This window comes from Sesamum indicum, linkage group LG4 (assembly GCF_000512975.1).
Source record: "Sesamum indicum cultivar Zhongzhi No. 13 linkage group LG4, S_indicum_v1.0, whole genome shotgun sequence".
In the NCBI taxonomy this organism is placed as follows: domain Eukaryota; kingdom Viridiplantae; phylum Streptophyta; class Magnoliopsida; order Lamiales; family Pedaliaceae; genus Sesamum; species Sesamum indicum.
Genome location: NC_026148.1, coordinates 4,121,038 through 4,135,147, shown reverse-complemented (window position 1 = coordinate 4,135,147; position 14,110 = coordinate 4,121,038). Strand labels below are relative to the sequence as shown.

At 36.3% G+C, this 14,110-nt stretch overlaps 2 protein-coding genes across 4 annotated transcripts; both read right to left on the bottom strand.

Moving 5' to 3' along the window:
- LOC105160078 lies at positions 1,622-4,010 on the bottom strand (the record flags this gene model as incomplete). Its single annotated transcript, XM_011077342.2, has 3 exons — positions 1,622-2,803; positions 2,889-2,929; positions 3,614-4,010. Coding segments are annotated over 3 exons (1,299 nt in total), but the record flags the coding sequence as incomplete, so codon positions are not given.
- Positions 6,606-10,470, bottom strand: LOC105159983 (methyltransferase-like protein 7A). 3 transcript variants are annotated; one of them, XM_011077220.2, is made up of 6 exons: positions 10,126-10,470; positions 9,748-9,843; positions 9,442-9,660; positions 8,922-9,018; positions 8,010-8,072; positions 6,606-7,877 (listed from the first exon to the last, which is right to left on the bottom strand). In XM_011077220.2, the coding sequence occupies exons 1-6, from the start codon at positions 10,378-10,380 to the stop codon at positions 7,684-7,686; spliced, it is 924 nt and encodes a 307-aa protein (XP_011075522.1). In that variant the 5' UTR covers positions 10,381-10,470; the 3' UTR covers positions 6,606-7,683. The 3 variants fall into 3 exon arrangements, 1 of the variants encoding a protein (XP_011075522.1); XR_002286899.1 differs by having other exon boundaries at positions 7,709-7,830; positions 7,923-8,072; XR_002286898.1 differs by having other exon boundaries at positions 7,713-7,851; positions 7,923-8,072.

Below are 14,110 nucleotides of genomic sequence, written 5' to 3'. Positions count from 1 at the left end.
ATAATTGTTTCCGTTAAGAGGAATTGAGACCAAGCTCATTCCAGGGTGATCACCTCCTTACAGCTTCATGTTTTGTGAAATCGGATGCAATTTGGAGTCCCCTGTTCCAGTATCTTCGGCAGGTTTCTTATCCCCCATGGTATTGGAAGATAATGGAGTACAAACTAGAAGAATTGAATTCTTGATTCAAAGTATTCCAAGAAGAAGAGAAAAAAAGGCTAGCGGTAAGGATCTTACTGCTCTGGTACCATGCTAAGATTGCACAAAAGACGTAGTAAGCGCTATCAAAGGAAGTGCTTTGTGCACTAATTCTGTTGAACATACAGAGAGAAGAAGAGAAGTAGTTCTACAGCAGCTAAAACATTCTTTAAATAATGAATGATTTAACTAACTAATTAACTGATAAACTAACTAATCCTAAGGAACTAACAAAACTACTCCGCTAACTGTTAATAACAGAAACAAACGGGTAATATAAAGTGCACTTCTAAAAATGCGCCTTTAGTAAACAAAATATTTCATCAAATTTGCAAAACTCTAGCTGGTTCAGGCTGCTTCAAATCTTCAGTAACATTACCAAAATTCACATCCATGTGCATCTATCCGTTTGCAATTGCATCATCAACATCCCCAGCCACCATAGCTGATCATAGGAAATCAAAAATTGCTAGCGCAAATTAATTTATCTATACAAAGTTCTTCAAGGCTCTGATAGCATGTAGAAAATTATACATGAAAATATTCATCGGCAAATCAGAGATTGGGAAGGCCTAAATCGAGTTTTGAAGTAGAGAAATTCGCATTCATCTACATAGAACGAAGAAGACAGCGTCTTATAGAAATGGAGCAAAGGAAAATACCTATAATTACCCCAACCAACTATCCACGTTATCATACACCTACTCTACAGCTGGAAGATAAAAGAAAAAGGAAAAACGTATTACACTTTAATAAACGCATAAAAAGAAACACGCTTTAAGCTTAAACAGTCAAGTGGCGGATGGTACCTAATTTAAATTTCTTTATTTTAAAATGACGAATGGGAACGAATAAATGAAAATAAAGCACAAACACAGATTTGAGAGAATTCCATTTATTATTTAAAAATCGTAGGAAAATGAGGACTTTCATACACGGATGTGAAGATCGAAATTTTGGGCAACATGAAAAGATACTATTCTGTTTCCAAAAATTGTTTCCAGTTTCTGAGATTTTTCATGTAGAGCGTGGAGTTGCCAATTTCTGCTATTCAAAAGAATTCAGGCAAAATTTGATGCTCCCTTTTAATATTTTGGTGGCCTAAATGTTAAGGATACAGATCTGTAAGAATTAAGATTGGGTAAATTGGTCATGAATGAATTGCTCTTTTAGTTGGCCCATGTACTTTAGAAATTGGGCTTTTATGCAGTGACAAAAATCTTGAGGAAAAATGCAAATTGTTTCTCATCATGTTTCTGTTGGGGTACTGTACTTGGGCTGAAATGAAATAACAACTTCAGAGTGTAATTCTGAACCTTTTGTTTTATACATTGGAGAAAGCACAATGAATCATCCAACTTTCAGTACAGGAATGGAGATATTCAGTCAACACCATGCCTTACTGTGCTATGAAAAAAGATCCTTTGCCATCAAAATTTCCACCCATTTTCCATAGATTGTGATGATTTCAGAATGATACATACAGTTGCAATTTATAACTCTACCATGCAAGACAGCTTCATTTGAACTAGAAATATCAGCATACATGCTTTTAGCAGCATTAATATTTTCCTGTTAAGTGGTGGTTTTCATACACAAGGAAATGCGGGAAACAACATAGATCCTCATAATTACGGCTAATGATAATATACCACAAACAAGAAGCTTATAATCTGCTTCCACGCCCCCAAAAATTGAATACAGCTGACAAGATTTGCATTCCCGTCTGTACAGAACCTGTGCATCACTTCAGACTTCCGCTCCCTGTTGTTTTTGATGAACCAGCGGTATCATGTTCAGCTGGTCCAATAAATAGCTGGGGAGAGATGGAGCCGCTTTTCTTGATTTTCCCTGGACATTCTCGGCCTGGATTGCCCTTTAAGGAAAGATTTTTTCTGAAACGGCTCCTGTTAAGGGACAGCAATGTGTTCCTAGTGGGCGTGTGCAATGCCCCTTCAACGCAGTCTCCCACCTGAGCGCAACCCCAGGGCTTGGAAGGCCCATCTTCACAAAAAGGTTTAAGCCGAGGGAAACTACTCCTCAACTTGGAAAAGACACGCTGGTCGGGGGAGTTTTCTTCTTCAATTTTTACACAGATGGGACAGGGAGGGTCATTCTTGCGTGCCTTAGGTGTCGTTTGTTCTAAGCATTCTGCATGGAAAACGTGACGACAAGAAAGGACTCCAGCAACTGGCATGTCACCGCTTTTGACAATCCTACGAGAACTCCAAGGTGATCTTTGCGATAGGAACCTCTCACACAAACCGCATCTGAAACAATCTGCAGGACTACGAGATCTGCTGGAAAGATCATATTCAAATGGTTCAGGTACTTCTGCAAGATCAATGCTACCACTAGCACTGCTCAAATGGTGTCTATCCCTTTGTGGAGTGGCTGCATCAAATTCTGGCAACCCAGCAGGGGGGAGGCCGGTACTTTCTCTAGTGGGCGTTTCTGGTGGAAATGACAAAGGGTAAATTGCTTTAGACATAAAGCATCGACGGTTACGATGAGAGGAGTGTGACTTGACCATGGACTCATAATCACAGCTACTGTCCGATCGGGACGATGTAGAACCTCCACTATTCCTAGCAGCCGATGTTCCCTATAAAATTTTCAGCCTGGTAAGCATTTACAATTTGAGCAAAATATATAATGCCAGAACATAAAGGCAATCAGAGACATGATACCTCCATTGTTGGAGAAAATGATAATGGCCTCAAAACTACATCTGCAAACAGCAAAGGAATACATGAACAAAAGTAGGAACACAGTAAGCATACATGAGGAGAAAGATGGAATCCTCTTCCAGATATAATTTCCCAAATGTTGTTATCTTCTAAAAGAGTCTTGCAGATATAATCCAAAAAATGAAGACCTGAGGCACCAGCCCATATCAGACACATAGAATACTACAGAGGACTTGCACCGAAGCCTATTACAAGACAATTTTTTAGGCAAAATAAGTTAGGTAATTTGCCAAAGGCACACAAAACTCAGGGTTGAACCCTCACTTTTCTCTTCCTGGTTTTCTATTTGATATTTTCTTTTGAGAAGGAAGAAGAGCTCTGTTCAATCAAAAATAGAGGTGCCAAGATTTGAACTCATGATAACTTCACTAGAAACACATGGTCAAAGCTGAATGATCTAAACAACTTGAGCAAGGTACAAAAATGTGTGAGGAAAATCCATATTTAGTCCGAAAAAGGTGAAAAAAAAAATTTGAATTGCAAATAAAGCCCCCAGATGGAACAAATGGAGACTTATCCTGAAAATATATGTAGTACCAAGATTGAAAATCATGTTATATAATGGAAAACGAAAGACAAAAAAGCATCAATGTATGGCAAAATATAAGTCATGGAATGAAAATCATAATAGTGCAGGAGCAAGATGAAGAAATTCATGTTCATACCTCTACTTGACGCACCATAATCATCATTGCTGATTTCTTGTATGGCCGGGGGGGTCCATTGCTGGGCAGGTGATATGTCAGATGGACTGCTTAAATATGGACCAATTCCATCAGATACCAGAAACTGATGATTAGTTAGATTGTTTCCCCTCAACCAATTTCTACTTTCTCTGCTGTTTGACGATGCAGATGATCCATACAATGGAATGCCATCGTGAGAACCAAATGAGAGAGCTTCAGATTGGAATTGAAAGTCCCATCTTGATGGCGGAGGAGAAAAGCTTGTATTAGTTCTCCAGTATGGCTCATGTGGCCCCACAGACCAGTCTCTGCTGGTTGCATTGGACCCATGTGGCCTTGCAGCCACACAACAAAGGGACCCCGTTTTAGCTATCTTTCACGACACACCAATTTTTCAGGCACCAAACAAATGTTCCCGGAAACAGCTAGGAAAAAAGTTAGTAAAGCTCAGAGGACAAAAGAAGACTAATACATTGCTTCCAGAAGTAGGATCTCAATTCATAGATATTGATCACTGCATTAGGCACCACCAGACAAAAATTTGTGAAAATGGTCGCTGAAAATCTAATCTTGATTATGTACAACCACTGAAATTAAGTTTGGCAAGAATTAGACTATGCCTGCTTAACAAAGGCAACAAGAAGAATAGACCGTCTCCTTAGCCATCAACCACCCCCATGAAGACTTGCATATTCTCTCCTCAGAGAGCCGTTCAAATGCTAAAAGTTGCACAACTGGGACCTAAGAAAATAAAGTTTAATGTAATTCAGATACCGCCAATATTACATATATAAGGTGAAACTAACGAACTTACTTTACCAAAAGAAGAAATCAACAAAATAGCAATCACAACTTGAACAGGCATTAAGGAAAATAGAAAAACCAAAACCTACCTTTCATACCAGTTAATATATTCAAGTTAACCCCTCCAGAATTATCTTCTAAAACTTCAGTTCTTATAACTAAAGACCTTCATTTTCTCCTCAAATGTTAACATTTTCATAGAAAAGTAGTAAAAAGCATAAAAGTTCTACAAGCGACTTGAGCTTCATGCGAGCCAATTTACATGAAGAACCAAAATATCTGGCAGTTTTTCCCACAAAAAGGTCAACACAATAATGGTGTTTTATTAAATTAAAATAAATAGAAGGCTTTCAATAATCCCAATTATTGCAGCACACAATTAAAGCATACCCGCCAAAAACCCAACTTTCTGAAAGAAACTGAAAAACCCATAAAAAAATTATTTGCCACCGGAAATGGGCAAATTCAGAGAATGAAAAAGAAATGCATGAAATGCACCCAGCTCAAGAAATGAAACCCAAAAACCATGAAAATCGTACAATTAGGTAAACTAACAACCACATATACGTACTCACTTACATATCTAGCTATAGCAGAGAGAGGAGAAAGAGAGGGAGGGAGCAGCTTACAATTGGGAGAAGCGACTAAGCTGAATAGAGTAGAAGGGAAAAAAAGTCTGCGTTTGAGTGAAATATAAGAACCCTAATTTGACGGAGAGAAGCGCGATTCTTTAAGTAGTCATTTTGCACTTTTGCCCCTTATTTAGATAGTATTTCTTCTTCTACCCACATATATTTATATTACATTTGAACCTCCTCTTTTTCTTTTTCTTTTTCTTTGTTTATGGTGAGCGAACAAAGTTGTTCAATAATTTCTTTTTTGGCAATTTTAAAATTTATCCTTTTTATTAGTTTTGATCAATTATACATTTCGTCTTCTTCTTTTTTTTTATTTAATTAAATAAATATAATAAAATTTTTAAATAAGACATAAGTATTGCGTGTGCTTCGACTGCTATTGAGGCACAAACACTGATTATGGGAAATAGTATTCTTGGTCCTGTAACTTAGGATTTTTTTATTTTTGATCCGATAGTTTAAAAAATAGTATTTTTGGTCCCATGGCACTTTTCCATTGAATATTTAACGGAAAAGGCTACGTGGCTGTTAAGTGCACGTGGTAAAAAATGCTAACTTTTAAAAGTTATTAAACCAAAAATAATAATCCCCTAGCCAATGTGACCATAAGTGTAAATTCGATTTTCGTTAAATTTTTTTAATGAAAATGTGGGATGAAACCAAATTGTTACTTTTACAAGATCAAATATGATAATCTCATAGCCAATAGAATAAAAAATGAAAAGACCCTAAGTTATGTGACGAAAAATATTGTTTCCCCATTGTTAAAGTAATTTTGAGTTGGAACCCAAGCATAACAAATATAAAAATTTGGTCATGTTAATAAGTTCTAAGGATAATTACACCCTCCTCCTCTGAGATTTAGTATAATTACACATAAACTCAACATATTTTGAGCGATTACATCTAACACTCTTGAGCTTTGTTTCCATCTAACAAATAAGTCACCCATCAGCCAAAATTCACTTAATTTGCTGATATTAATAAAAAAAATTGAAAGAATAATGATGTTTACCCTCAATTGCGTATTATTTACTTATTACAGGTTAAACAATTTTTTTCGAGCTAAACTACCTGTATAATGGTGAGATATACCTTCTCACATGTATTACGCGTGAAGACGCATGAGGGTAATTTGGTTATAAAAAAAATTGTTTGACCTACTATAAATCAGTAATAAGTCAATTGAGAGTAAATATAGATTCTTTTTTTATTTTTTTGTTAATATCATCAAATTCGATGAGTTTTGACTAATAGAGGGACTTATTTGTTAGATGGAAGTAAACCTTAAGAGTGTTGGATATAATTTCTCAAATCACAGAAAATCTATATATAATTACACCAAATCCTAGGGGAGGAAAGTGTAATTATCCCTGAGTTATACTTCGTTGTTGTTTATTTTTGTATTGTACACTTCTTCAACATAATACAACTCTTTACTCACAAATCTTCACTTTGGCTTTTGCCTTGCCTTCTCTTCAGCAACGGTTGAGTTCAAATTAGTACATGTAATAGTGCTCAACATGTTAGAAATCTTTAGCTCATTCACTATTGTTCATGATTACAGCAACCAAATCTTATGTTCTTGTCTTGAAGCAATCATTCAGACTAAGAAAAGGAAATGAATCACACTGAAATGATAAACAAAGACAACAATATTTTCCCCTAATAATGAGCTGAATAATTCAGCATGGTCCACATTCTTAGCTGGTCTGTCCAATCATTAATCTGCAGGTGAAATGTTCGGATGCCAGACCAGAAACATTCTATTTTTCAGTTGCTTCAAAAGGAATCACCAACTCTCAGAACCAACAAAATGACACATACAGAAAAATCCCATTATTGTTCACAGAACAGCACCAAAAATCATGGGAATTTAGGACAAGTAGTTTAGGATGCATTCCAAATGCCAAGGAAGTAGTTCATAGAAACATTCACATCATTACATCAATGATAGATCCAACCACTGGAGTTTCCTGCTTTCCATGTGCCCTTTTCGTCGATTTTCATATATTCAGTTCCCGGTATGAGAAATCTTGACACAAGGAAAGTGCAAACACATGATGAGTCATATAACTGGGATCGCTTCCCATGTCACGTAGTATGCCTAACAGTTCAGTTGCAAGTCGCATCAAGCATAAACATTATTGGCCACGGCAAGGATTAGTTATTTATGTGTGCTAGCACAGTAACTAGGTCCCGTCATATATGCAATATCACTATCACAGAAGAAATCTTGACGGCAAATTTTCATCGTCATAGTGTTGATCAGCTGGTACAGCTAAGTGTTCTACTAAGCCTCTTGGCAGTACTCGAATTGTATGTCAGTATAGAATAACTGTTTCAGTTAATGAATTCAGGAATACAAGGAACCTGTATCAGCAGCAGGAGTAACATGAGTGACAACTTCATTAAGGCAGTCCTAACTAATATTTCTACACTTACAACATAGATAATTGGCACACTTGTCATAAATGATATTTCTAGAATGTAATAACTAAGTAGATCACATGGATGCGGACTATGCTCTCAAGCTCTTAGATAGAAGCTTCAATATGTTCTACTTCCGTTTAATGTGTTCATGTCTATGATAAATGTAATTTAGAGCTATCTGTAAGCTATTCCATAGACATGGGGATTTATGAGCGACGCGGAGGATAAAACAGCCTGATTAACATCAAGACTTGCAAAACCTGCTCCAGCAATATTAGTTGCAGTATTCCTGGTGAGATGACACCCATCCGCTACAGTCTGCTGCAATGGATCAAGAATCCCCTGTACAAATCTAAGAATTGTTCCATCTGTAATTAACAAGGAAATAAACCTTAAATTTTGATGTTAAATACCTCAGCAAGGGGAGGGGAAAGCAATAATGGGACGTCAATGAGCTCTTTTTCTGTTGCACAAAGGACATCATCAATCTGATTTATTACCTCTTGCAGCTACATGCTCCACAAATATGTAAAGCCCACCAGGCTTAAGCACCCTTTTTACCTCTGTATGCATTCAGATATCCATCAATGAGCCTTTTGTAATCAGAAGACTTTGATATGAGCATGTGAGATTGAGCCTAAAGTAGCTTTTATGACTTTACACGAGGAAACCTAATGACATCCAACAAGAATATATAGTACTTGATGTAAAAATGAGAAGTCCTATTATTGGTAGGATGAGGCAAATTTTGGTTCACAATTCCAACATACGATCTAGGGTAAATTACAGTTACCTCTTCGATTTGGTATAATTACGAATACACCTTATTGATTGGGGAATTACAACTACCCTTTCAAATGGGAAATAATTATGAACCACTAAACGGTGAGCTGGAAATTATTAGCTTACCCTTGCTGATTTTTTTTTAAATGTTTGAAAAAAAATTTAAAAAATATGAGGGTGGTTAAAATAAACAATCCATAGATTATATTTATCATAAAAGTATTTTAGAAAATTCTAGAAATTACATAAAAATTATAATTCGTAATCCAAAAAGGCATTTTGGGCAGTTCACCACAAAAATTGACGGAAACCAAACGAAGGCTAACGGAATGGGCTCGTTGTTAAACATACATTAAAATTAAAAGGTATTTGTATTTTCCAAACAACGAGAAGGAATTTATAATTATGTCAAACTCAGGGGAGGTAGTTGTAATTTACCTTAAGATTTAAGCTTGGCTTATGTTTCGAGAACATAATTTAGGAAACTATCCACTCTTAATGATACTCAACCAGAGATAATTAGACCTTTCAAATATGAGAATCCTCTTGTCCAATTGTTTCCACAATGAAACTCGAAATAGAGGATCATGCACAGACTTGGAAGATTGAACCAGCAAGAATCAATATACCTTGTAATGTCTGATCAACATCTTTTACAGAACATAGAATGAGCGTTCCAACAACAGCATCAACAGATGCATCACCTAATGGCAAAGCCTCTGCAACCTGCGTAAAACTTGAGTAATATCAACCAAGATTCTTTTAGCACCCGTACTTCACAATATATATTTATCAGCAGATTCACTAACAGAGTGGTATTTTGTTCTCACCACAATCTTGATCCATGTTAATGCAGAACATAGAGCATAATCATGGTGGAACTACTTGCAGAAAGATACTCATTTCACCCTTTTAAACTGGAATTTTCAGAAGAAAAATCCAACGAAAACAGGTTTTGCCACCTCTGATCTCCCTTTCAAAAGAAATGAAGGATTGGAAGTCTAGATTAAGTTCTAAAGCCTAGAAAGCATTATAGTAGGGACGGAAAAGTAGATCTCTTCAAATACACAAAATATGAAGAAAATGATACATATATATTACAAATTAAGAGATCTTAACACAGTTAAGGCATGTTGAATAGATGCATACTGCTTGCATAAAGCTAAAATTCGATCGTGGGAGTCCTGCAGCCTCTGCTGCTGCCTGTGCATATTTTTCCATTTTCCTATTCGGATCAACTCCGACAACGTTGATACCTGAATGATTAGCATAGTATTTGATATTAGGACCCGTCCCAATGCCAATCTCCAAAATCCTGTCTGCCTTTCCTCTCAAATTAGCAAAAAGCTGTGACTTGTAACCTGCAATCTTACCACACCAACATCTACTATTTTAACTATCATATACTTAGAACTATACACGAAAACAAATCTTGCACGAAAAAAATAAATTAACCTCTGCTTCATAAGATTTCATTGTTTTGTCCATAGCTGATGCATAGAATTCCTCATACCAATCAGGCCTTGGAGGATGAATCCTATTCAAAACTTCCTGCATTGAGCGCAGCAAAAATAGTCTCTTTTATTTTTCAAGTCTATTGCTACAAAAGCTGTCAAGACCCAATTTTTCACAATATGAAATCCAAAACAAAGTGAATAATTTGGTACGGACAAAAGGGTCAAAAACCTTGCAACTTTTTTCACTAGCTAACATCCAATTACATTGGTAGAACTGCTGTACCATATTCAGTAAATAATGAAAGTAACAAAGAACCTATCTTTCACTCACTCTTCTTTGCAATTTCTGTAGCAAGAACAGAAATGAGAATCATACCGTAGGATCCTGGGGAATGGAATCTTTATCAGAGGCTAATGCAGGGAAAACGGGCAATAAACCTGTTCCTACCACTGACCCAAGAAAATGTCTTCTGGGACAACATGGGCAGTATTGTTGGCCGCCATTGTGTCCAGGCAAATCTTGAGCGCTTTTCCTCACCATTCTTAAGGTTGGGGAAGTAATTCTTGGTGTTTGTGTGATGATGAGATTGGAGAAAAACCATGAGCATGGATTGGATGAACAAAGTGTCATTCCGGAGTTCGTCCTCTTCAGCTCAGCAATCTGACCGACTTTGTGTACTGTGTGAGAAACGCCAGTGGAGCTGTTTCTTTATCTGTCCAATTTGACATTTCTATTTTGCTTTTTCGCTAAAATATTTTCCTTATTTAATATGAGAACCAAATGTACCACCCTGGTTTTGTGAATAAATATAGTAAAAATTGTGTTCAGTGTTCCTCCACTTATTACATCTGAATGCTCCAGTGTTTGTATAACACCTTCCCACTATGTATTCAACAATTTGCACATCATCTCGTGCACTTTCACAATTAATTTAATTTTAAACAATCAAATACATCATATATGTTTATTCACATAGTAGATTATACTGATCCAATTTTTTTTTCCATAAATATTGAAGAGTAAATTGCATAACACCACAGGTGTTCGTGTGTTATGTTTATAGATAAAAAAAGTCGCATATTATTTAAAAGGCAACAAACTATCCCAGGTGATGCAAGTTGGAATCATTGTTGGCCGTTTTTATTGTTATTTTTAGTTAACATATGTCTACTTTGCCCCCTTTGTTAGACATTTAAGTGTACAGATGTTTTTTCATTCTCATTTTGCAAAGTGCATCATTTTAATAAATTACATATTATTGATTAATTAAATTTATTATTTAGTTTTAATAAATTATATTTATTTATAAAATATAGTAACTAAATATTAGAATACCTAAAATAAATATAATTTTAAATTTTAAATATTTATATTATAAATAAAAATCAATTATAACAATTGTATATTACTAACTCATTAAATTATTATTTTTAGATATGTTCAAAAAAATTATTTATTTATAATATATTAATTAAATATCAAAATACTAAAAAATAATATAAAAATATTTTTAAGTTATATTATTTATAAATAATATTTAAATTAAAATTACCATGTTTCTAAAACAAAAATGAAAAAAAATATCAAAATACTAAAAAATAATATAAAAATATTTTTAAGTTATATTATTTATAAATAATATTTAAATTAAAATTACCATGTTTCTAAAACAAAAATGTAACAAATTCTTTTATTATTTTAAAATTTTGAAAAATTAAATTACTTTTAATTATTTTTTTAAAAATAAGTTTTTCAAATTAAGATTTATTTTATATATATTTATATTTATATATAATGAAAAATTATAAATAAAAAAGTAAAATCGATAGTCTATCCCCCACCGCCTCCGCATTCTGACCACTGTCTTCCCATGGATCTGGGATACGACGATCTTTCTAGAAGGGGGGGGGGGTGCTTGCTTGAGCGAGGCAACAGTGAGGTTGCCCAGAAGTTTGGGCAACAACGTGTATTGACCGCGATACCGGTTGCTGCCCGCAAAGGAGACGATCGTCACTGCCTCCCTATAATATATATTATATATATATACATATAACGGTATTTATGCAAGCAAAAAATAATTATGCTCGATCCAGTTAGGGTGCAAAATAATAAAGTGAAATGCAGAAATAAAAGTGTGTAAATGAGTGATGAAGAGAGTATTATTACTCATTTGGATGTACAAATGAGAGGTTGATTGAAACAAAGCTCTCAACACAAATTGTAATGTTTCCCTGAGCTAAAATGGTAGTGAAAATTATAGTATATAGTCTCAAAGTGTAAAAAAAACTAAAACATGTCTTCTCCCGTTGGTGGAGCTCTATTTATAAGCAACCCTAAGTTGTTGGAGAAAAACATGAATTTGGGGAGCATGATTTCAAAATTGTTAGATAATGTTGAATCTCCCTCAACTCCGGTGGAGAGTTCCTAGCAGTTGAAGGATCCCCTCAGATTTGAGGGAAGCAATAGGAGGATCTCCTTTGGGTTCCAAGGAGTCAGTTGGAATCTGTTGTGGATGAAGGTCCCTTTTGGGGATTAGGATGCCTTCCTAAATTTTCAGGGAGGTTGAGGAAATGACTGCTCGCAACCATTGTCCAGGCTTTTAGGGTTTGTAGGTTACTTCTTTCTAGAGGCCCCACGTGTCCCGAAGGGGACTGCTGATCCTTATCCGACTCTGTGAGGTGTGCCTCTAGAGATCTTATGTGGATGCCACCTAGGCTACCTGTGGACGCCATATTAGATAAGCTTTGACTTTGGTTGGGGGCTTCAAGTCCTTAAGCTTCCTGGTGGGCATGTGAGACTTTCTTAGATTAGGGCTCTCTTTGATTTGAGCTGATTAAGCTTCTTTTGCTCAATTTATTTTCTAGGGTTCTTGTCAGACTCCTTGGGGGCTCTACTAGACTAGGCTTGGGGGCACTATAGGCCTTGCATTCTTTTATTATTTTAGACCATTTGAGCCTATTTGAGCTAGCCCATTTATGGGCATTATTCAACCCCAAACTATAATAAGTGTAGACTTTGACATTTATTAGAGTAAATGTCTTAGATACAAGAGACTGGCCTAAGGAGGGAGCCAGTTTTATTTTGAATTTCTTCCATGAAATGTTATTAGCATAAGCATGCTTAGAAAAAGAAGAGCTTACGTCGTGCCTAAATGGAGCAGTTTGAAGGTGCCTTCTTGGAGGAAGGCTTGTGTGTCTCCATGGAGAAGGGATTGTGTAAGAGTACCTATTTGAGGCAAGACTTAGAGACCTCGTTAGAAGGGGGATAAGGTGTCTGCCCGGAACATAGCTATGTGCCTCCACGTAGGAGGACTTAGGTGCCTGCCCAAAACAAAGCTTATATACCTTCCCAAAGAATGATACAGGTACCTTGCCCGAAGGAAGGCTTGGATGCCTCCATAAAGGGGCTTGTCTGTGTATATGGAAGATAAGGTATTTTTGTGTCTCCGCGGATGAGGGCTTATGGTGCCTGCCTGGCGGCAGGGCTTATTCTGAGAAGGACTTAAGGGCCTTGCTGGAAGGGAGATAAGGTGTCTACTCGAAGCAGGCTTATATACCTATGTGGAAGACAGAGCTTTTTTGTGATTCCACGGAAAAGGGCTTAGAGTGTCTTTTATGCTTACACAAGTGCAGGACTTAATTTTTCTACAATAAAATGTTAATAATAGAGATGTGTCTAGGAACATGGTTTAGCCTGAGAGAGTGCCTGCTTAGGGCTAGGGCTTATTATGATAAGATGCCTACTTAGGGACAGGGTTGTTCTAAGAGGGTCCCTGCTTGAGGGTAGAGCTTATTTTGAGAAAGTGTCTGTTCGGGGGCAGGACTTATTCTGAGAGGGTACTTGTCTGGGGGCAAGGCTTATTCTAAGAAGGTGCCTACTTGGAGTAAGACTTAAAGGCCTTGTCGGGGGGGAGGATAAGGTGTCTACTTGGAGCAGGGCTTATATACGTATGTGGAAGACAAGATTTTTCTTTTTTTTTTTTTTGTGCTTGTACAGAATAGAGCTTATGTGCCTTCCCAAAGAAGGACTAAAGTGCCTGCACGAAGGAAAGCTTAGCTTGTCTGCTCGAAAGTAGGACTTATCCCTCGAGGTCTGTGGCCTCGTCTTCTTGTTCCTCGCATTTTTCACCAAGGAATTTATGTTTGTACTTCCTAGTCTCCTCCAAGTTAATGTATTTTTCAGCTCGAGCTAGAAGATTGTAAAAAAATTGTGAGGGGGCTTTTTGACTAAGGACTTAAAAGAAGTCCCACATCTTGCAATCTATGCTAAAAAGCATAGATTAGTACCTCAGATGTAGCAGAAGGAACCTTTAGGGACGCTAAGTTAAAACGGTGAAGATACTCCCTTAGCGATTCTCCTT